Source organism: Cervus canadensis, chromosome 14, assembly GCF_019320065.1.
Source record: "Cervus canadensis isolate Bull #8, Minnesota chromosome 14, ASM1932006v1, whole genome shotgun sequence".
NCBI classification, from domain to species: Eukaryota; Metazoa; Chordata; class Mammalia; order Artiodactyla; family Cervidae; genus Cervus; species Cervus canadensis.
This window is the reverse complement of record NC_057399.1, coordinates 19229093-19252979: the sequence shown is the minus strand read 5'-3', so window position 1 is coordinate 19252979 and position 23887 is coordinate 19229093. Positions and strand designations below refer to the sequence as shown.

At 38.7% G+C, this 23887-nt stretch overlaps 1 protein-coding gene across 1 annotated transcript in view; it reads right to left on the bottom strand.

Annotated features, from left to right (window-relative positions):
- Positions 1-16887: 16887 nt before the first annotated feature.
- GNAQ (G protein subunit alpha q) overlaps positions 16888-23887 on the bottom strand; it is a 303060-nt gene continuing 296060 nt past the window's right edge. The window contains exon 7 of the mRNA XM_043486867.1: positions 16888-22147. Coding sequence (XP_043342802.1) covers positions 21957-22147 — 191 coding nt within the window. The 3' untranslated portion in view covers positions 16888-21956. The remainder of the gene's footprint in view (positions 22148-23887) is intronic.

The window sequence follows — 23887 nt, the reverse complement described above, 5'->3', positions numbered from 1 at the left end:
ATGTAGAGAAATCAGGCATTTAAAATGGATGTCCCTACATTCTTTTTTTCTAATATTTATTTATTAGGCTGCATCGGGTCTTAGTTGCTGCAGGCATGAGCTTCTTTGCGTCATGGGGAATCTTTCCTTTCCCGCTCGGAATCTCTAGTTGTGACCTGCGGGCAAATGTGCATACATTCTTAAATGCATAACTATTTTAGTTACCTTGCAGACATAAATTGACAGTAATAGTGACCCCTACAGGAAAGCTCCTGGACATTTCTTACTTGATCATTATCTATTTATTCATACATTTCTCTCTTAGCTCTTACAGATGCATTTACAATTTAAGGATAAGACCGCTTAGCTTCTCAAATGAATAATGGCATCATAATTATTAGTATTTTTTCAATAATGATAATTGGGGAAATTTTTAACTCCCAAGTTAACTGGAATAACTGATCTGTTAGATCTAAATTTGCTAAGATTTCAAGAAAGACATGAAGCTTATTGCTTATGGCAAATCTGCAAAACTTTCCTGGGCTAACCAACTTGGCAGTGTGTCTCAGAAGGCTTAACATGTCTATCCCCTTTAACCAAACTAGTAATTCCCCCCTTAAGAAATGATAAGACAAGTCAAAGATTTTATTTCTAATAACAACAATAATGCAAAAACAATCTAAATGCCCAAAAAGGGTGAGAATAGGTCAATAAATTATAGTACATTCATACAATTAGATAGTTCAGTTCAGTTCAGTCACTCAGTCATGTCCAACTCTTTGCAACCCCATAAACTGCAGCATGCCGGGCTTCCCTGTCCATCACTAACTCCCGGAGCTTGCTCAAACTCATGTCCATCGAGTCAGTGATGCCATCCAACCATCTCATCCTCTGTCGTCCTTCTCCTCCTGCCCTCAGTCTTTCCCAGCATCAGGGTCTTTTCCAAGGAGTCAGTCCTTCGCATCAGGTGGCCAAAACATTGGAATTTCAGCATCAGTCCTTCCAGTGAATATTCAGGACTGATTTCCTTTAGGATGGACTGGTTGGTTCTCCTTGCAGTTCAAGGAACTCTCAAGAATCTTCTCCAACACCACAGTTCAAAAGCATCAATTCTTCGGCGCTCAGCTTTCTTTATAGTCCAACTTTCACATCCATACATGACTACTAGAAAAACCATAGCTTTGACTAAATGGACCTTTGTCAGCAAAGTAATGTCTCTGCTTTTTAATATGCTGTCTAAGTTAGTCATAGCTTTTCTTCCAAGGAGCAAGCATCTTTTAATTTCATGGCTGCAGTCACCTTCTGCAATGATTTTGAAGCCCAAGAAAATAAAGCCTTTCACTGTTTCCATTGTTTCCCTGTATATTTGCCATGAAGTGATGGGAACAGATGCCATGATCTTTGTTTTCTGAATGTTGAGTTTTAAGCCAGCTCTTCCACTCTCCTCTTTCACTTTCATCAGGAGGCTCTTGAGTTCCTCTTTGCTTCCTGCCATAAGGGTTTTGTCATCTGAATTTCTGAGGTTATTGATATTTCTCCCAGCAATTTTGATTCCAGCTTGAGCTTTATCCAGCCTGGCATTTCATATGATGTAGTCTGCATATAAGTTAAATAAGCAGGGTGACAGTATATAGCCTTGACGTACTCCTTTTCCAATTTGGAACCAGTCTATTGTTCCATGTCCAGTTCTAACTGTTGCCTCTTGACCTACATACAGGTTTCTCAGGAGGCAGGTAAGGTGGTCTGGTATTTCCATCTCTTTAAGAATTTTCCACATTTTCTTGTTATTCACACTAGTCATTAAATATGGGAATATGTAACAAATATGTGAATAAAAATGATTTAGTGGGAAAACCACAAAATATGTTGAATGTAAAAGTATAATGCAAATTTTATTATGGGAACGCACATATGCATCTTTAAGGGACTAAAAGAACATACACCAACAAATAACCTGCTCTGAGTCATAGTTTTTTGGTTGATTTTAGTTCTCTGACATAAAATTATTTGGGCAGCTTGCATAGAGTAATCTAGGCCCTAATTTCCTCAGCTGTAAAAATGAAAGGGGATGAACCAGAATAAACTCACAGAAATCTCCCAACTCTAACATCAATTATTTCTTTGAAGATTTTCACTTATAAGGTAGTATAAAAACAATCATAAACCAAAAGTTATTGACCAGTGATAACTAGAGAGGATTGTAAAACTAATATATCACAAGTCAATTATTTTTATACTTCTATATTTTTTATTCACATCTCTTATTTTCCTTTAACATCTAGGGAAGGGATGGGAATAATTTTTAAGTTACTGTGTCATTTGCAACATTGTTGCTGAAATTCAGCTTATTGTACAGTGGTGCGGGATTAAATCTCAGAAATAGAGGTTTGGGTGAAGCAGAAAGAAACAGCTTTATTGCTTTGCTGTGGCAATGGGCGCCTCAGCAGGCTCATGCCTCAAGGCGGTGTGTCTGGACTCTGGAGGGAGTACTGAGGAGTGTGCAAGGAGCAAGACGTGATCAGCTCGTGGACATTCTTCTGATTGGTTGGTAGTGAGGTAACTAGGAGTTAGCATCATCAACCTTCTGGTTCTAACTGGTCTGGAGTCTAAGTGCAACACACAGTTAACTTTTTCCACCTGGTAGGGGTTTCAGTATCTGCCAAACAGCTGAAACGACATGGCTCAGAATATTATCTGTAGCTCTTGAGGAAGAACTAAAGAACCTTGACTTTGTTTAATGGCTAAAGCATTATTTTGTCTTGCTTGACTGTTTTCCTCCTTTCTCCATTTACTCACTTCTTGATTAAATTTATTCCTTGACTAAAGTTTTTCTACAGATAAAAGGCAGACAGAGGACAAAAATGGAGGTCTTTTCTGGGAAGGCTTCCTGGGGTCCTGCGCAGTTACAACATCTTTACAAGAAGGGGAATTTTGAAAAGAGGTCTCAGTAAAAAAGAATATTTGTTTTCTTAGGTTATTCCCAAGGTGCTGCAACTGCATTTCATTCCTCTTGAAGATCAGAGCACAGCCTGAACATGACTTTTCTGATACCTGCCAAGTGCTGGGCAGCGAAGATGAATTAATTGCCTGAATGTGCCCTGAGCCCGTGCCAAGGCTATTACCAGGCTCTGAAAATTCAGACACTGAGACATTCCAGACTTTCGGTGGGCTGTAGATAGTAGAAAGAAATAAGACTAAGACTGTAAAATCTGAAGTCAGCCCTCCTTGCTTCCTCCCAGAGAGCAGAGAGTGCAGCACAGAAGAACCTGGGTTGTTGCCCACATCCTACAGAGGTACACATTGGGTCCTTCAGCTAACATCTCCCTTCCGCTAAGCCTCACCTCTCCCATCACTCCTGGAATTTCAGACAAACCTAACTATGTGTTCTCCCCACCTCTGTCTCAGTTCAAGCTGTTCCCTCTTCCAGGAATGCTATATTTCACCCAAGACAAAATTAGATACTTTCTTTCCCAAACACATCTCTTCTGAGAAACCATCTCCACCCCTTGTCAGTCAGACACATCTTTCTCTATTGACTGAGCACCTCCTATGTTCCTCTCAACATCTCACTTTATTACGCCTCTTTGCTTCTTCTCCTAATTCGTTAGTTACAGGTAGAGAGTTTTTTCTTGTTCATCTGGTATTTCTAATTAAAATTTAGTTGCCGGAATAAAACTGAAACCAAAAAGAATTAGCTGAGATAAGAGAAAGAAGAAACTAGAAGAACATAAAGTTATTGCGGTGGAAAATAGTAAAAAACAAACGAAAAACCTACCACCACCCCAACAACAAAAAACCAAGCAAGTCCACAGCAAATCAATATATGTTTAGGAAGGACTTTGTCCGTTAGAGGGAAAGAGTGCCCTGTTTCTAAGGAAATTCCAAGGAAATGTGCATGTGAGGGCTAGAAAAATATCATTCTCTTTGACAAAGGTCGCATGTTAGAATTTTAACAAATAACATAGAGTAAAATGGGCACCCTGGTGGTTCAGACAATAAAGAATCTGCCTGCAATTCAGAAGACCCCGGGTTCTGTCCCTGGGTCGGGAAGATCCCCTGGAGACAGGAATGGCCATCCACTCCAGTATTCTTGCCTGGAGAATATCATGAACAGAGGAGTCTAGTGGGCTACAGTCCATGAGGTTGCAAGAGATGCATGACTTAGTGACTAAAACACACACATCACACCAAATAGAATAAAAACATGACTTTGAAGTCCACAAGGCTAAAATAGCACTAATAATAATACACCTATGCTGCTTTTCAAATTGCACATATGACCCATTCTTAGGTTGTGACCAGCATTTTTTAAGAAAAAGAGTATTATATCAATAGGAAATAACAAAAAATGCAACGTGTATTTCAGTTGTAAACATAAGTATTAACTCAAGCAGACAAGTCATTAGTGGGGGTTTGCTTCTCCATATGCTAAGTGGGTTGGTCTAAATAATTCCCAATTTTCTAATTCACTTTTCTGAGACCAACTTATTCCCAATTTTTCATTCAATTCTATAAGTTCAATGTGTTCTCTAAAGTGTTTTGAGCCCTCCTCTCCCCTCTCTACGCCCCTCACTCTCCACCCAGTCATTTTTAGTTTTGATGAGTGTGGAATATAAAAGTCAATGGGGTGGTGATGGGTATTTAGACAAATAGGTAATAATTATAACTGGTAGTTAGATGTACTTAACATCCGTTTTTCTAAGATAGTCAACATGTCAACGTGTTTCTTCAAAATATTTTCTGCCCGAAGACCAGAAACTGTTTATTATGTAACTTCTACTGAAAAGGCTAGAATCGTAGACAATGAAGCCTGCCTTCAAACACACATGACTGTGAGTGGGCAAGAATTGTTATTGTTTGTTTCTGAATCTGACTTCCTATGGGAGTTAGGTATCTGAAGAATTTAAGAAGTAAAAATCTTTAAGATGAGGAGTTTGGACATGTTTATATTGCTTTTCTTTCCCTTTTTGCTTAAGTGCTCCCCTCCTCCACTTACATCACTCTCCCCCTGAATGAACAAATGTTAATAACCTATGTTTTCTTCTTTGTTATACTCCTATAATCATGTATAGACTTATAAACACTCATTAGTGTAAATACATATAGGCTTACAAACACTCATTAATGTGAATCCACATACATGGACAGAGTTTGTCATCTTTAGTTTAAAAATGAAACTGTATTGTATCACATGACTCTGTATTTTGATTTTCTCTTTTAACAGTTTCTTGTGGAAATCTAAGTAAACTCTGATTCAGTCTTTCACGCATAATATTCCTCAGTGTGAAAGGACGATAGTTCCCATTTGAAGGACATTCTCTTTTACTTCTAATTTTGGCCACCAAAAACAAAGCTGTAATAGCATCTTTGTATGTAAGTCTTCATGCACTTGTGTTTTTATTTCTGTGGGATAGATTCTCAGGGAAAAAACTGCTGAACTGAAGGATGCATACATTTTTCATTTCATAGATGTGGCCAGATTCCTTTCCAAAAAAATGAAAATAATTCACATTTCTACCCAAAATAGAAATGCCCATGTCCCTACTAGCAATAAATATGACCACTTACGAATTTTTGGCTGCCTGAAGGGATTCAAATAATATTAAAGTGTTGCTTTACTTTGTATTTCTATAACTACTAGTGAATTTGTACATTTGTTCATAGCTTGTTAGTATTTGCATTTGTTAACCTGTGAATTGTCTATCCACATCCCTTGCTCATTTTTAAAAATTGGGTCATTTATCTTAACAATCTGTAAGAGGTCTTCAGTAGTACATATCAACTCTTTGTTATCTAAATTACAAATTTTCAAATATATTATTTGTTCTTTTATCATTTTAAATGGAATCTTTTGCCATCAAAAATTTTATTTTTACATATCCAAGTATCTCTATTTTCTTGTGTAACTTCCGGAGCCCAGTCTTTGTAAGAAGATCTCTCCATTTTTAGATTATATATGCAACATCTTAGATTTTCTTGCAAGCACTTTTATTATTTCATTTTTTAAATTTAAATATTTAATCCATCTGGTGTTTATTTTTGTAAAATATGTAAGATAGGACAGTAATTTTATTTTCTTCCAGATGGATTGCCAGTTGTGCAAACATCACTTGTTGAATATTCCATTCTTTTTCCAATGAATTAAACTTCAATCTTTGTCACGTATTACACTCTCATATTGATTGAGATCCATTTCTTTGAGTCTATAACTGTTCCATCGAGCTAGCTATTTCTTTCTATATCAATACCATCCTGATTTGGTTACAGGGGCTCTTTGAAACATTTTTATATCTGAGAGGCCACTGGAGAAGGAAATGGCAGCCCACTCCAGTGTTCTTGCCTGGTGAATCCCAGGGACGGGGGAGCCTGGTGGGCTGCCGTCTATGGGGTCACACAGAGTCGGACACGACTGAAGTGATTTTAGCAGTAGCAGCAGCAGCAGGCCATATCACCCTTTTAGAGTTATCAAACTCTTCTTAGTTGTGTTTAGATATTTATCCTTCCATATGGACTATTCAAATATTCCTCAACTTATTATGGAGTTATGTCACAATAAACCCATCAAAAATTGAAAATATAATAAGTCAAAAATGCATTCAATACACCTAATCTACTGAACAATACACCTAATCCACCATTCTTAGCCTAGCCTACCTTAAAGGTGCTCAGAACACTAACATTAGCCTACAGTTGTGCAAAATCATCTCACACAGGGTCTATTTTTATAATAAAGTGTTGAATACCTCAGATAATTCATAGAATACTGTACTGAACATGAAAAAACAAAATGATGATCTGGATACCAAGATCCTGCATTTCTAAGAGTCTCCCAAATGATGCCAATGCTTCTGTCAGTTGGCCACACTCTGCCGTACAATGCCGGCCCACACACGAGGCCTGGGAATTTCACTTTGCTCCCAGGTCTAGCACAAATTAAATCATCTTCAGAAAGGGTTCCCAGGAATCCCTGTTGTCCCCCTCCCCCGATTCAGCAGCAATCATTGTAATGTTGCAGACTGCAATGTGATGGGGCGGTTGTTGTTGTTTTCCTGCTGACATACTTCGTCTCCTTCAGGACAGGAGGCACATTCTCACGTCTTTTTCATCCCCTCAGGAAACCCTGGCCCCAAACATATGGAAGTACTAAAGAGATTTGTCGAATGAACAGAGCTAACATGCACGACATGATTACCAGGCACCAAGAACTGTGCTAATCACTTTTTACAGCTTAAGTCGCGTCATCTTCACAACAGCCCTGTGTGGCAGGCGCTGTTATTTTCCCCCACATTTTACAGATGAGGAAACTAAGGTACAAAAAAGGGTACAATTGACATATTCACAGAACTGGAGGGTGATAGGACTGCGATTCTAACGCCAGTCTGACATCAGAGCCCATGCTCTTACCCTCTATACTATGCTACCTACAATGAACAAACGAATACAGAAGTGGATCTGGTGCAGGAATCATTACTATTTATATAGGATATATTTCACTTTTTTGTTGGAGTCCATGTGCCTGAACTGTATTTGTGCATTCAAAATAGATTCACATTGTCTTTCTGGGAATAATGTTGAGCTGTTTAACTTTGAATCTGCCCTGAACACCGATTCACCATTGTTATAGCAATTTTGCAGTCCAAGAAAAAGTAGATGGTCTAAGCAAAAGACATGTTTGTTTGGCATCCCTATGGGAGATAATAATGTCCACCATTATATGGAAATCCTATCTCATCCCTGAGGATTACAAGGAACTAATAAGGGTTCTTTAGCCACCTGATGCAGAGAGCCAACTCATTGGAAAAGACCCTGATGCTGGGAAAGATTGAGGGCAGGAGAAGGGGGCAATAGAGGATGATATGGTTAGATAGCATCACCCACTCAATGGACATGAATTTGAGCAAACTCCAGGAGTTAGTGAAGGAGAGGGGAGCCTGGCATGCCGAGGTTCATGGGGTTGCAAAGAGTCGGACATGACTTAGCAACTGAACAACAATAATAATAAATAAGGCTTCTGGTTCCATTCACAACACATGACCCAGGTGTGGCCTATCAGAGCGCTCCATCTCCTTAATCACAGAGGTTGGTTTAGAGTTGTGCATGTGACCTAGATGCCTGGCCAATGAGAACATTCCATCTTTTAACCAGAGATTGGTTCAGTGAAGGCTAAAGGAAATCCTTCTTGAAACTTCCCAGAGCCATCTGAAAGTCTGTGTTCCCCATTCTATAGAACAAGTTTGCAAATATGAAATAATCTGATGGCCATCTTTGCAAAGATATGGGACATCTTTCCCTGTATATGACACCAACATAGACAGAATGTGAGCCAAGAAATGAAGAGAAAGAGAATATTCTTCTCATGATTTGAATCCCTGAATTCAGATACCTAGTTACTGGGTCAATAAATTTCTTTGATTGTTTAAGCCAGGTGGATTGGATTTCTATGTCTTGCAACCAAAAGAATCATGACTAATGTATCTGACCCATGAGAAATTAAGAGGTGAGTATTAGTTTGTAGAAAAAATTGAATACCTTGATTTCTATTAATAATTTATAGAGCCCTAATATTTCAATGCCTACTTTATTACCTTCTATAAGAAAGACTAATGGTAAATGGCCATCAAATTCTTCCTGCTTTGTCACAAGAATAAGCTGGATATGGATCAGGAAGCAATCAATATAAATGAGCAAATAGGTTTTTTTAGAGTTGGCATGGGGATTGTGTTTTGGTTTGACTTCCTACCAAATTTTCTTTCTGGATTACTGCTACTTAAGGATCTGTGGTCAGATGGGTTTTTTAAAAATGCATGTGTTAGTAAATTTTTAAGAGTGGCAAGTTTACAAAAATTTCTGAATATGTAAAAGAACTAAACATTTGAACCAAATTGTATAAATAACAAGCGCTCTCTTTAATATGGTGTCAGTTAATTTTTAAAAGCCAGCTTGTCAGAAAGATCTGTACTTGTATCGAGATTACATCGTTGAATCTGAAGAAATACAAACAATAAGTGTATTGCTAGTAAGGCCAGTCAGTCTAGCAACGGCACTGTAGAATTTAGAGAGCAAAGGAGTCCTGGTAAATGATTACATAAACTAAAAGACTTCTCTTCAGTCTGAGTGCTGTTTGTTTCTGTTTGGATGATTTATGTAAGAGTAACATGGTTTCCCTCTGGCCATTGTCTTTATTTTCTTTGGCTCTTTAACCATTATGTGCGCCAGGAGCTGCCTGGGACCCTGAGGTGCCTTAGGAACCAAATGACCTCCTGGCCAGTGCAAACATGTCTGGCAGGTTCCGTGACCTCCCCACCCCCCACCTCTCCTAAGGAGCTGAGCCAGCCAGGCACGGGCTCTGCTCCAGCCGTACAAACAGGTCCAGGGGTATTTCTGAGTTCAGATTCTGACTTAGGCTGCAAGGCTGTCTTCCAAACTACCCTGACAACCGCTGTCATTCAACCCATGCTGTCTTCTCCCATGAATGTTTATCCTTATGGCAGGGATCAGAGAAATGAGGAAACTCATTCTCTTTCTTGAGGAACTACTCAAGGTCTGCAGGGAGATTGGTCTAGCACTATTTTTACAGCCTACCCTGAAAGTAGTTAGATGTGGATCACAGGCTCTAGGATCACAAAGGAGGGGAGGTCTTTGGGATAGAGAATATTTTCTCTATTACAAATATTCTCTTAATAATGAGCACACTAGTGTTTAACCTCCTTCCTTGGACATAGTCCTTACTCAGCATAATACTCCTTTTATAAACAATTAATTCACTTTAAGCTCTGTTTCTTTTTGGGGAGTTTTGCTCACATGCCTACTGAGGTTTCTCAGAGACGTAGACTATCCAGAGAGATTCCCGGTACCCAAGAACAGGCTGTCATGATTTGTTCTCATCCTAAAGGTCTGGCATGAGCAAGAGCTGAGGAGCTTGTCACCAGTGGTGGGATGAATGCTGAGGCTCTCAGGGTTCTTGATTTGCCTCCCTTTTTCCATCCAGCTCCTGCCTGCCCTCACCTCTTAACACTAGAAGACAGCAACAATAGCTCCATTCATTGTCATGAATATGTTCCAGGCACAGCATAAAATTCTGTTGGTGGATCATCTCATTGAAAGGTGCAGGCTTATCCACCTTTATCCATCTTTAAAGACGCGAACATTGAGGTTTGTAGAGGTTAAGGTTAGGGAAGTGGTGAACCCAGAACTGTTAAACCCAGAACTATCTGCCTCTCACATCTTTACTCTTAACCATAATCATACTGGGCTACTTTAGAGCCTCCCTTGCGAGGATGCGGGGGTGGGGTGTGTGTATGGAAGCAATGTTTAGTCCACCAGGCTCCTCCATCCGTGAGATTTTCCAAGCAAGAATATTGGAGTGGGTTGCCATCCCTTCTGCAGGGGATCTTCCTGACCCAGGGATCAAACCCGTGTCTCCTACTTGACATGAGGATTCTTTACCACTGAGCCACCTGGGAAGCCCACATGGTGGGGGGGGGGGGGTGGTTACTCAGAATACTTCTAAATAAAATTAAAAATTAATTTCTATCTCTGTGTGCTATAAAACTTTAGTATGACTAAAATTTTCCTTACTTACTATTTGAAAATTGTTCGAGTGTAGAAAAAATTTGAAAGAATGCTATAATGAACACCCGTAAACTCTTCACCCATTGTGAACACTTCCCCCATATCTGTTTTATCTTCTCTCACTCTCTCAAAATGTATATTTGCTAAACTACTTGAAAGTAAGTTACAGACATCATGACACTTCTCCCCTATATAATTCAACCAATGTTGCCTGAGAATCAGGATATTTTCTTGCAAAAACTCTGTATGATGATCACACCTAAGAAATTTAACAATTTTGTATATAATTTAATGTACAGTACATATTTAATTTTAACCAGTTGCCTCAAAAATATATTTTATAGCTTTAAAAAAAACTAAGATGTAATCAAAGCTTACCCTCTGCAGTTGGTTTTTATCTTCTTAGTCTCTAATCTAGAGCCTTCCTCCTGCCTTTTGTTGCTTTTCATGCTATTGATTTTTTTTTGACAAGTTCAGGCCACTTGTAGAATATCCCACAGCTTCAATTTATCTGAGGGTTCCTCATTATTTGATTCTAGTTAAAAAATATTGGCAAGAACAGTACAGGTCATTTAGGTAGTTCTTATTTCATTATATTTGGAGTAGGAAATGGCAACCCTCTCCAGTATTCTTGCCTGGAAAATTCCACAGACAGAGGAGCCTGGTGGGCTACAGTCCATGGGGTCACAGAGTCAGACACGACTGAGCACTCACACACACACACAGTGGGAATATGTGACTTAAAAATTTAAACTCATACATTAAAACAAATAAAAAACAAGAGAATAGTTGATTTCTTTTTTGATCGATGGATGAGAAAACCCAGTGACTTGAGCCCTTGCTATTCAAAGTGTGGTCAGCTGACTTTCTTCCACATTTAAAGCCCCAGTCCGCCTCCATCCCACCCCACCCCCGCAGCCATCCCCCAGATCTACTGAATCAAAATCTGTATTTTGATTTAACAATATTCCCAGGTGATTCGTATGCATGTTAAAATTTGAGAAGGACCAATTCAAGATATTAACTAGAGGATGGACACCTGGCATACTGGCTTTTCCAAATCAAAGGTTTATTTGTGGCAGACACTCTTAGGACATAATATCCATTTCCTCTTTTTTCTGACTTAAAGGAAAAATTGTACCTAACTAAAAAGCTATGTTTTCAATCTCTCTTGAAGCTAGAAGTTGCCATGTGACACAGTTCTGGCTGATGAGATGGAAATGAAAGTCACTGGGGGAAGGTTTTAGAAAAGAGTGAGGATTCATTAGGGGAAACACTACCATAGTAACCACATACATGAGTTGTTTTAACAACAGGAGGTCCTGGTAAGGAATGCAGAACGAACAAGCTACCACCAACCAGAAGAATTAGGGAAAGGTCAAAAACAGAGAGGAGATGTCAGCCCATCTGTCCTGCTAACCTCCCAGAATGATCCTCGCTGGAACCTCCATCTTGGCTGAGCGCTGCGCAGGTTACCAGGAAGGACCTCGAGTCCAAATGATTGGCTGGAGACAACCCGAGGCTCTGAGCCATGTCGTGGAGCAGTTCTCCTGAGTTTCCTTACCCTGCTACTCTCCACCCGGGCGCCCCGTGCCCATAAAGCCTGTTTCTTTGTCAGCACACGTGTCTCCTTGGACAGTTCACTTCTAAATGGTAGACAGAAGCCCACTCTCGGGTCCCCCTTCCTTCAACAGACTCACCCGGCACACACATCTTCCCCTTCCTCCTTCCCAGTTCAGGGATAGGAAGGTGGAGGTGGAGATGCCATTGGTGACCCTGAAGCATCAAACTACAGACTAAGGATGGCAGGGTGGCAGCAGCCTTGACGAGCCCTGGTCTGGCTACCTCCGCACCTTTTATGCCGGAAAAATGGAAAAGCCTCTGGTTTAAGTCACTGTTCAGGTGAGTTTCTTGTTACAGTCAAACCGAATCTATCACGAAATATGCTGCTTGAAGGATTTCTTGTTGGGAGATTCTGAGGAACCATAGAGTCGCAGGGAGACGAATTCTTTCTTGATTTTTTTTGCTCCACTTATGGTTTTGTCCATTGAGAGAGATTGATGTGACATGTATTCCTCTCTCCCTTGTGAAGAGCAACAGCTAGGTCTGCTTGGGAGGACTATCATTAGGGAGACGGATTTCAGCTGCAAGAGCATTTTCACGGAAATTCTGGCTCCACAGATAGGCAGTAATACACATATTTTCCTGCATATGAAGACTATCTCCTACTAACAAAAAAGAGTGAACCAAAGACTTGCCTTGCCCTATGTTACAAATGTTTTTTCCTTCTCATGAGACAGTAATTCTAGCCCTTTTGGTGGCTCACTATCTCTATAAATTTCCTTTGACTTTTGCGTGGAAAGGGAAATGTGTGTGTACGTGTGTACACTGTGTCATATGTCTTTCCAAATTGTTATGCGTCTTGTTCTAAAAATATGTGAAATAGTTCTTACATCTCAGTTTTTAATCACCGCTCAGGACTGGCCTTTGCCCAGAAAAATATTTAATCTCTAGTACTTGCCTTCTTCTCCCCTAGGTATAATTAATTCCTGCTTGGATGTAATGAGTTCTCACTCCAATTTTGAAACCCCTCCCATCCCATAATCTATTGGTAAGTCCTTTTAGTCAGTAGAAGGGTTAAATATTTGTTGAATGAGTCTATTTGTTCAACATTTATTAAACACTCTATTTGCAAGGACTGCACCTGGCCAAAGTGGTTCGCAAACTTTTCTATACAGGGCTAAATAGTAAATATTTTGGCTTTATGAATCAAGAGACAAAAGGGGATCTTACATTGCCACTTATGTGATTATTTAAAATATAACCACTTAAAAATGTTACTTCATACTTTACTCACATCAAATACAAATCAACTCAAAATGAATCAAAGACTTAAATGTAAGAGCTACAACTATAATATTTTTAGAATAAAACATAGGAGTACCACTTTGTGATTGTGGATTAGGCAATGGTCTTTTAGATATAACACCAAAAAGCAAGAAAAGAAAAAAATTATATTTCACCAAAGTTAAAAATTTTTATGCATCAAAAGAAAATTATTAAGGTAAAAAGCAACCTGTGGAGGGGAAGGAAATGTTTGCAAATCATGTCTGATAAGCATTTAATATTCAAAATATATAATGAACTCCTGCAGTCTAACACAAAGTACCAAATAACCCGTTTAAGATTTTTAAATGGGCAAAGGACTTGAATAGACATTTCACCAAAGATAAACCAAAGCTTGAAAAGATGCTCAATATCATTAGTCACTTGTGTGTGCATGCATGTTCAGTCATGTCTAACTCTTTGGGACCCCAATGGAATTGTAGCTTGCCTGGTTCCTCTGTCCATGGGATTTCCCAGGCAAGAATACTGGAGTGGGTTGCCATTTCATCCTCCAAGAGATCTTCCAGACCCAGGGATAGAACTCACATTTCTTGTACCTCCTGCATTGGCAGGCAGATTCTTTACCACTGTGCTACCTGGGACTTAAGTAGTGACCTTAAAAATCAGTAGCTTAAAATTGGGAATGGTGGAGGAGTATTTCAACCATGGAAATCAGCACGCATTACCAGTACCACAGTTCTGCACTGCTCCCTGATAACCGTTTATCAGGATACCACTGGGTGGGTCATCTCATATTCCATGAAAAGAAAGCAGGCCCCTTTTGCTAATGCTTCTCTGAGCCTGGGAACATAGCCATTGCATCTCCAGCAACTGATGTGGGCCCTGTACCTCATATGTGCCCCAACGGCAAGTGTGGGATTCCTAAGAGGCTTGGTGTCCTAGGTCAGGGGAATCTCAGAGTAGACACAAAAATGGTCTTGTCAGTAGCTATGGGAGCTTCCTAGCAGCTAGGCACACAGTGTGGAATTCCAATTGCAGACTTCTAGAGTTTGCCAAGTTTCACCTGCCGTTGTTTTATCCTGGCACTCTTATCTCTAAAGATGCTTAAAATACCCACCATAGAAATATACTGGGTAAACTGAAAACAGAATGAAAGTTTCAGGGACCTTTTAAAAGTTTCAGCAGCCCATCTCAATGGGACAGGCCCATAGTCCTCTAAACTGCAAAACTCCTCCTTCAAGGCTGTCAAGGGCCAAAGCAGTGTGGTCAAAGGCCTGTGCCAAAGGGAACCCCATCAGCTCTTTGCTACTATGGTTTGGTTTGATTACCCTCTTAATTAAAGAGGGTAAGCTGCCTTATTTTACCCACTGGGTTTTTGGAACAGAAAAATATCTGGCCTTTTGCATTCTTGAAGAAAACAGGAAGAGAGAAAATCAACCCAGATCAGATTTCAAGTCTTGAGGGATAAGAATTCAAAGAAAAAAAGAATCTTTTCAGAATTCCCTGTGTATCTTCTTAGATTTTAAAGAGACCCTCATTTTCTAACCAGGGCCTTGTTTTGCAGGGGTCTAGGAGGCTCCCTTAAAATAGACTGGGTTCAGTGCCTTGGGGCTTCCTTGGTGGCTCAGATGATAAAGAATCTGTCTGCAACATGGGAGACCTGGGTTTGATCTCTGGGTTGGGAAGATCCCCTGGAGAAGGGCATGGCAACCTACTCCAGTATTCTTGCCTGGAGAATCCCATGGACAGAGGAGCCTGGCAGGCTACAGTCCATGGGGTCGCAGAGTTGGACATGACTGAGCAGCTAAGCAGAGCAACCACTCTGGTATTCTGCCTGGGGCATTCCATGGACAGAGGAGCCACAGGGTCACAAAGAATCTAACCCGACTGAGCGCCTTCCACTTTTCAGTGCCTTGTAACACCTGGACCCAAATTTTAGTTAGCCTTGGCAATGAAACAAAGGTAATGCATACATAACTTAAGAGAACAACCAGAAACCTACCCTTAACCACGGCTTTTCACTCTCCAAACCCGATCAACACTTCAGTAAGGGCTTTAAATAAATACAGAGTAGCTGATGAACATGGAAATGACTCAGAATCAGACAACAAAAGAGAAAAATAAGACGCTGGCTAACTATAGAAGTTGCTCTGTACACATTGTCAAGTGAACCACTGTTGTTCCTTGGTGTCAAGTTCTACTCCCGCCTCTTTGCTCTGGTTGAATTGGCATTTCAAGAGGAGAAACTGCCTATCACATCCTAAGAGAAAAACGGGAGGAGGCAGGGAAGATGAAGGGCCAGGCAGAGCAGCTCTCAACAACTCTTTTATTGTTTCCAGGATAGGTCAGAAAAAAACCTGACTAGGCAGGCTTGCCCTAGGAGTTGAAAGGTCAAGTTAAAATGTTTGGCTCAAATAATATTCAATGAGTTCCTGTCTTCTTCTGTGCGTGGAGGGGTCTTCAAGATGATGATAGAGATGGACCAAAGGTCAGGTCCTGGTGGGTCAAAGCCCAACCAGAGTGAGGAGTGCTAGGGCTACTGCTCAACACCCCTGTTTCTGGGCAGAGAGGCTGTGAGAACTATCACTCCAGGCCTGTACTAGTAATGACAGTCCCCAGCACATCATTTCCTTCATAGGAAGATCCAAAGAGAAGGGACACCATCGACTGAAAATAGTCTCTAAAACATGGAAAGGATAGCAGAGCCTTAAAACTAAGGCTTTAAGTAAAAATGACACTTTGTTTTCACAAGTATATGGACAGAATATGATTTTAAAAGATACAAAATTCCATAAGCAAGGATTGGGCTGCCAAATACAAAACCTTATCACAGGAGCAGGAGTCTCCTGTTACGGTTTCACATCCCTCCATACATGGCAATTTTCTGGAAAGAACTTGCCGCTATCACCCCAACTTCACAAAACTGCTAGAAATAGAAAAGCTAGATTTCAGCTCCTCTCAAAAGCCTTGATGTATGTTTCTAAAAGTCACAGTCTTAGAGGACATCTACCTCAGGTCCATTTGTCACGTGGAGTGGACCTTTCACTCCCAGGCCTGAGACGGGAAACTCTAAGCCAAGCCTCTGCCTGTGAGGCCTGCATTCTTTCTCTGAAGAGACGGCCTCAGGTGAAGACAGGTGGCTTGTTATAAGTCTTTACTGAGCAGCTATTTAACCTTGTTTTAACAAATTGCTTGCAACCTAAATTAGGGCAAGATTTTTAGAAAAAGAAATTTGATAAATACTATCAATATAAATGTTTCCACTAAAGAAGCTGGAAATTTCTGATTATATTCAGAAAGGAAATTCTTTTTTATTTGTTTAAAAACTATTGAACCTGTCTACTTTGGGAAGTGGATATTCATCATACAGCGCTTTAGAGAAGGAACGACTGATCCCAATACTCCTTATAATGCAAAAACATTCTAGGAGAGGCTTAGGCAACTTCAAGAGAAGGAAAACTCAAGAATGAAGAATACTGTAGTACAAACTTATGGCCAAAAATACTGTATTTTTAACCAGCAAGATCATTGGGGCATTATTATACAACATTAGGTGTTTTTTTTTTGCAAAACTAGTTCCCATCCCCAAACAATAGACAATACATGCATTTGAATGACATTTTAAGAACAGTAAATATGATTCTTTTTAAATACTGCAAGTTAAAAATGTTTTCTGACAAAACTCCCTAAATACATAAGTCTAGGAAGGGTTTCCAACATGATGACAGGTGAGGAATCCAGCAAGTTGCATTTAGAGAGTTCTTTGAGGAAAAGAAATCCACCAAAAACATGTGTTTCAGTCAAAGTAACCTGAACAAAGTTACATAGTAATTTTCCATCTTTCTTTTCTAAATTTAAAAATATTCTACTGAAGAATATCTTCCTCCCTGTTTTTTTTTTTATTTCTGTCTACCAAAGCTTATATGGAAGTTAGAATTCCTTCATCCAAGTGAGATCCAATTTTACCCATAGATGTTTTCATAACGTGTAAATGTTGTTTACTATTGGGCTGGAATCATACAGGGAAATGGAGGTTACATGATAAGGGAGGTAAGAAGAAAATTAATACTTGAGCACCTACTATGTGCTAGGTGTGTATGCATACTTTGAACAGATGATTCTAGAGGCAAGAGGGTTACTGAAGAGCATTGGTAGTTGAGACAGCAAGAAATTGTTATTCTGTGAGAAAAACAAATGGCAACTTTATACTAAGTATCTACGAAGCAGGTGCCTGGCTCCAAAAATCTCTAGCTAATTGTATACAACTAAGCCATTTCTTTTCCTAAATTGATGGAATCAAAATGAAATCCCAAAGACATAGTTACCAGGACAGATCTATTAATGCTACATATGCTGGAAATATGTAGAGATAGATAAACATACAATATTACTAGTTTTAATTTTTGTGTGTTTCTAACCAAAGAAAAATCTTTGGAAGAAAATATGTATACCAAGCACACCTTATCTGTCAATTGAGATGTTGTCAATTACCAATTAAGTGGTTTTAAACCCTTATTTAATTTTAAGAAGAGCAGCAATATACGTTACAATATTTGGGTACACTTTATTTTTATATGGGTTAACATTCTGCTATATTTCATTTCATTCATTCTTTTTGTGAAACTGAAAACAAAGGGAAATTGAGGGTAACTTGAAGATTATTTCCAACCAGTATCTGAGTCTTGCAGTATCTCATTATGCAGCCCTTTCTTCCCATTATTTTTATATATTTTTTTGCAAATAATAGTCATTTTTGACCCATATCCAGCATAAATAGCTTTTCACCCCATTACTAACTTAAGACAACTAAAATTTACAATCATGTGGCAGTATAAATTTTAAAATTACAGTTCGTACACCTTGACAATCAAGATAGTCTCAAGTACAAAAAGTAAATTGTCCTTTAGCTGAATTACCTTTTTAAATATTAGACCTGCTAGCTTATCTACAAAAAATTACAAGTTTCGGTGTTCTTCAAATACCTTTTGTAGATGTCATCTGCTAGTAAACAACATATGCAGGTTTCTAGAATATTTTCTCCCCCACTCTATTCATGACATTCAACAGAGCTCTTTATATGAAAATGGATCGAAAAACAAACACTTTGAGGGGAGTTATTTACTTTTGAATGGGTGTGTTATTTCCCTTTGTTTCAGAGATGAGGCACAAACTTCTGAATTTAAGCTCTGTAAGGCATAGTACAAACCTCCAATTTACAAACAAGGGATTCTCTGTGGGTTGGAACTGCCATGTCACGCAAAAAGGGCAAAATCATCTGTAAACTGGTACACTGCAATGTGTTAAGTGAGTCATGAGACGGCTGCTTGCCTTGGTCTGCGGAAGAAAGGTTTCTGTGTTTTTGTTTTTGAATAAGACATGCCCAAGTCACCACACAACTTGCCACAGGCCTCCGTTACTGAGAGCATCAACAAGAGGGGTCCAGCGGCACACGCTTAGAACGCTTGCAATCACAATAATAATATAAAGCATGAGTAAACTTCATTTTTATACAAAACTGAAAAGAATCCCTTCCCACCCCAGCCCATTCAGTAAAACCCCAAAGAAACAAAAAAGAAAATCCTTTAGCTTCAATTGACTAGTGTGGATACAATTCGGTTTCTATGTATCACTGTAACTAGGGTGATCAATTTTTTCCCTTCTGAAGAAAAGGGATCTTATCATGCACCCTAAGATGAACAGTGAAACCACAAACCTCAATTCTGCATAGCAATTCCATCCCAATTTCATGAAGACAAATATAACAATCTTTCCCTGTTTTGCTCAGCTTCTTGGAGCTCTGAGATCAGGTTTAATTGACTACATCTACTATAGCTCTATTAAATAGAATATCCTGATTCCCTAAAACTGTAACACTTATGATCTTGTGATGAGGTTTTCGCTATACACACTGTAGGCCTTCAAATGTTGTTTATACTTTTTTTTTTCCTTTTTTTTCTTTTTTTTGTTTTGTTTTTTGCTGCACCAAATTTAAGATCGCCCTTTCAGGCAAGCAGTGGTCGCTAGCTATTAAAACATTTCCTTAGTGGATCACAATAGCTTCTAAAACTGCCTTTCTAATAAAGGCCATCAGAGAGGTAATACTAAACTGTGCATTTGCCAAATAAGAATATGAATTGTATAAAAGCTCATATTCCAATCCTAGGTCAAATGGCAAAAGTTCTACAAAGTTGGTTTCCATGTTTGTATAAAAGCTCCAACTGATTTTATGTATTTTGCTTATGAAATTACCTTTGGGTCTTATAATCAGTATACCTCTACTTAGGAATGTGCAAATGATTTTATATAGCACGATGCTAGTACCGCTCTGTACGATAGTAAGGTTTTTTTTTTTTCTTTTCTAAATGGAAAAAAAAATCCCTAGTCAGAAATAAACTGACAAATTTACATTCTCCTCTCTTAAAAAAGTAAATAAAATAACATTATTCAAAATGTGAATTAGCTATGAGACATACAATACAATTACATAGATACATATCAATACAGCACATTCAATCTGCCAAAAAATTAATGATTACAAAGCCAGTATGGATGATACAATATCAAGAGAGAGATGTATGTACAATGATTAGAGCATTCATAATTGCACTATACCTACAGGCAGTCTGTTTCTTAATTAAATTACAGGTGCTTTCTGAACAAGGAGAGAAAAACCAGGTAACCTGTGTACTTTGAGGCTGGCAGAGTAAAGAATGGGAACATTCCATTATTACTGAATAACTCTGGTACTCATCTGATAAGCCATTAATTTTCTTTCTCCTTTGTTGTTCCAAAACAGTGATTTACATGAAAGATTATAGACTCCTGCCAAATAGTACTGTAGTAAAATTAGACCAGGATCATGGCCTAATTCTACCTTCCCAGCAGGTTTAAACCATCATGATTTATTTTCTTAAATTATATTTCAATTCAAGCTGCTTGACAGAAGATCATCAATACATGTGCTGTGTTTTTTGCATTGGTTGAAAAATTGCACATATAGAATTCTAGATCTCTCTCCTACTATGTTCAGTTACACAGATACACATTTTATAGAACAGAGAGGTTACTTTTGAGTTTCAGTCCACAAATCTTCCTTAAGTTCAACTCAATCAGTCACCAGTTTAAGATCCCAAAGATGGTAAACTAGCAGTAACTTCAGAGTCTGCAAATTAAAGGGGTCAGAGTAATACTATTGACCAATGTTTTCGGCAGACCTACTTGACCTTAAAGAACACAAAGAGAGTAAAACTGGCTTCAAATGAAAAGATAAAAGCAGATTTCATGGGGTATCACACAAGACAGCTTTTCCACATTGCTGACTTAGACGCTCAACATGGAATGTGGACACTAAACCATGTGATTTAAGGGCAAAGAAAAGGATGGACTGTAAGAATGAAATTTACAGTGACCAACAGTTTGGCAACGGTGTTTCAGGTTCATTCTCAGCACAAGCATTTTAGGCTTCACAGTCTTACTCTCTTACATTTTAAGGTACTGGCTTTCATCTTTTAAGCTCTCATTAATTTTTTTTCAAAGCCAGCTTTGGCAACACATATCTATAGTTAAAAGTCATTTTAAAATTGTGGAACAAACACTAAGAAAAAAAAAAGAGGGAGAAAAAGTTTTAGGAAAAAAAAAATTAAGAGCAACCTATAAGAAGGATCTGGGCAGCAGCCATTGGGATAATGTAGTGTCTGTTGGCGTATTTTTTTGGCATCTGCAATTTGAAGAAAAGAGGGTGGAGAAAAAAATGGCAAGAAATGGAGGAAGAACAATGGCACATGATATTTCAAAAGGAAGAACTCCTTCTGTGTGTCTTGGCCCTTGCTTTACTGACTTCTATATGGTTTGCTGAGTAACCAGTTATGGCTGAAGGTAAACTTCAAAAAAAAAACAAAAAAAAACAAGACACTTAACCGTTAAACAGGCATCCACTGTCCCAGCCCAAAGTGAGGCAAGACAATATATTTATATAAAAAGACCTCTATATGTGTATCCAGAGCAATACATTTAAAACCACAGTATTAATACTTATAATCCTTCAGCAAAAACCACAAACTGTTAAATTAAGCTGAGTCGATGGCTTAAATTGAATGACATTGTCCTGACTGTATCATTTGAGAGAAAAACTTGACCAAGAATGGAACTAGGATAAAGGCCATTGTAATGTGGGAAAAATCAAGAGGAAGGGATGGGTTGGGAAAAGGAAAATCAACTTCATTTTGCTTAATAGAAAAGAAAGAGAGAGAGAGAGAGGAAGAAACAGCTCTTATTTTTGTGAGTGCATGACTGAGAATTTAAAATACATTGAGTCACAAGATTTTGCCTAAAAAAAAGAGAGGAAATGTGCTGGGACTGTACTTCAGCATCCTGTTTTTCCTCTGAATAGTTTAAATAAAATCATAATATTTACTACAAACTCTGTGGACACGCTCACACAGAGTCCAGGACGGCAATAAATTAGTATTATGCAAATTGTTTTCCACAGAAATACAGTCCCTCTTGTTTAGCTTCACTAGCCCACCAGGGAAGGGAAGGGCGGTGTCGAGGAGGCACAATTAGACCAGATTGTACTCCTTCAGGTTCAACTGGAGGATGGTGTCCTTGACAGCAGCGAACACAAAGCGGATGTTCTCGGTGTCTGTGGCGCATGTGAAGTGTGAGTAGATGATTTTGTCACTGTCTGGGTTCAGGTCCACGAACATCTTCAGGATGAATTCTCGAGCTGCCTGGGCATCTCGCTGGGGTCCTGTTGGCCAAGGGAGAAGAGGGACATTTGTCAGCTGGCTGATCTGTTAATGCATTTGCTCAATGTTTACTAAAGCTCATGAAGACCTCTTCACGGCAGATCTGATCTGTTAGAAGCATCTTCTCCAACACGACTATGTGTCATGGTTCCTCTTTCTCAGTTTCACTGCCCATCCATCCATCTCCAAGCATCCAGAGAATGTGATCTTGTGAGAACAGGCAAGTAGCGTGAAGGCCAGGCTAAGTTTAGCTCTGATTCTTTGGGACATAAGGAGCTACTGCAGAATCTTCAGATAGGGATGTGATTAGCTTACTTCTGGTTGGATTCAGTTAATTGTGCTGGTTTCAGCTGCATAACAAGTGAGCATATGATATAACTGCCTCAAGCTCTCTCGTCAATTTGCCCCTCTGTGCTCCCCACCCAACCTGCTCCCATTTCTGTATCAATCATTTTACAGTCTCCAGACTGAAATCTAAGAATAGAAAACCTGTTTCTTAACCTCTGGTCTGTCTGCAACTGTCCTCTGCAGGCTCATTTCTGGTGTTTCTGATAAAAACCACATTTACGTAGAATTTAATTCACTACATGTGATGATTAAAAAAAAGCTGGTTTACGTTTTCTTACATTTATCCAGGGTCTCTTATGTACCAAGCACTGTCTTAGATGTTCTTAAAAAGGATTATGATACATTTATCAGGATATATTAAGAACTTATTTGATAATTTTGCAATAGATTCTTAGATATGACACCAAAATCACAGGCAACAAAAAAGAAAACAGATCAATTGAACTTAATCAAAATTAAGAACTTTTGCACATCAAAGGACATTATTAAGAAAGTAAAAAGACAACCTACACACTTGACTGTGCAGCAGTAACTAACATTGTAATTCAACTATACCTCGATAAAAATAAATTTAAAAAAGAATTACAAAAAAAGATAACCTACAGAATGGGACAAAACACTTGCAAATCATACATCTGATAACGGATAAATATTCAGAATATACCAAGAACTCCTACAACTCAACAATAGAAAGACAACCTGATAAAAGATGGGCAAGGGATTTATATAAACATTTCTCCCAAGAAGATATACAAATGGCCAATAAACACATGAAAAGATGCTCATTATAAGCACATGAAAAGATAAACATTATTAGCTATTAGAGAATGCAAATTAAAACCACAATATGATACCACTTCACATCTACCTGAACGGCTATAATCAAATCAAGTGGAAGATAACAAGTTTTAGCAAGCATGTGGAGGAATCTGAATCCTTGTGCATTGTTGCTAGGAATGTAAAATGGAAAACAGTTTAATGGCTCCTCAAAAAGCTAAACACAGAATTACCAGATGAACCAGCAAATTCTATTCCTAGGTATCTACCCAACCCAAGGATCCATCAACAGAGGAATGGAAAAACAAAGGGGAGTGTATACAGACAGTGGAATATTATTCAGCCATAAAAATGAAATTCTGACAGATGCCACAACATGTATGAACCTTGAAAACACATCAGGTAAAATAAGTCAGACACAAAACAACATATACTGCATGATTCCACTTAGGTGAAGTATTGAGAAAAGGCACATTTATAGAGATAGAAAGTAGATTAGGGTTTAACAGGGGTTAGGAGGAAGGGAAAATGGGGAGATATTGCTTAATGATTATAGAATTTTGGGGGGCAATGATACAGTTTTGGAAATGGAGATGGTTGTTCTGCACTGTGAATGT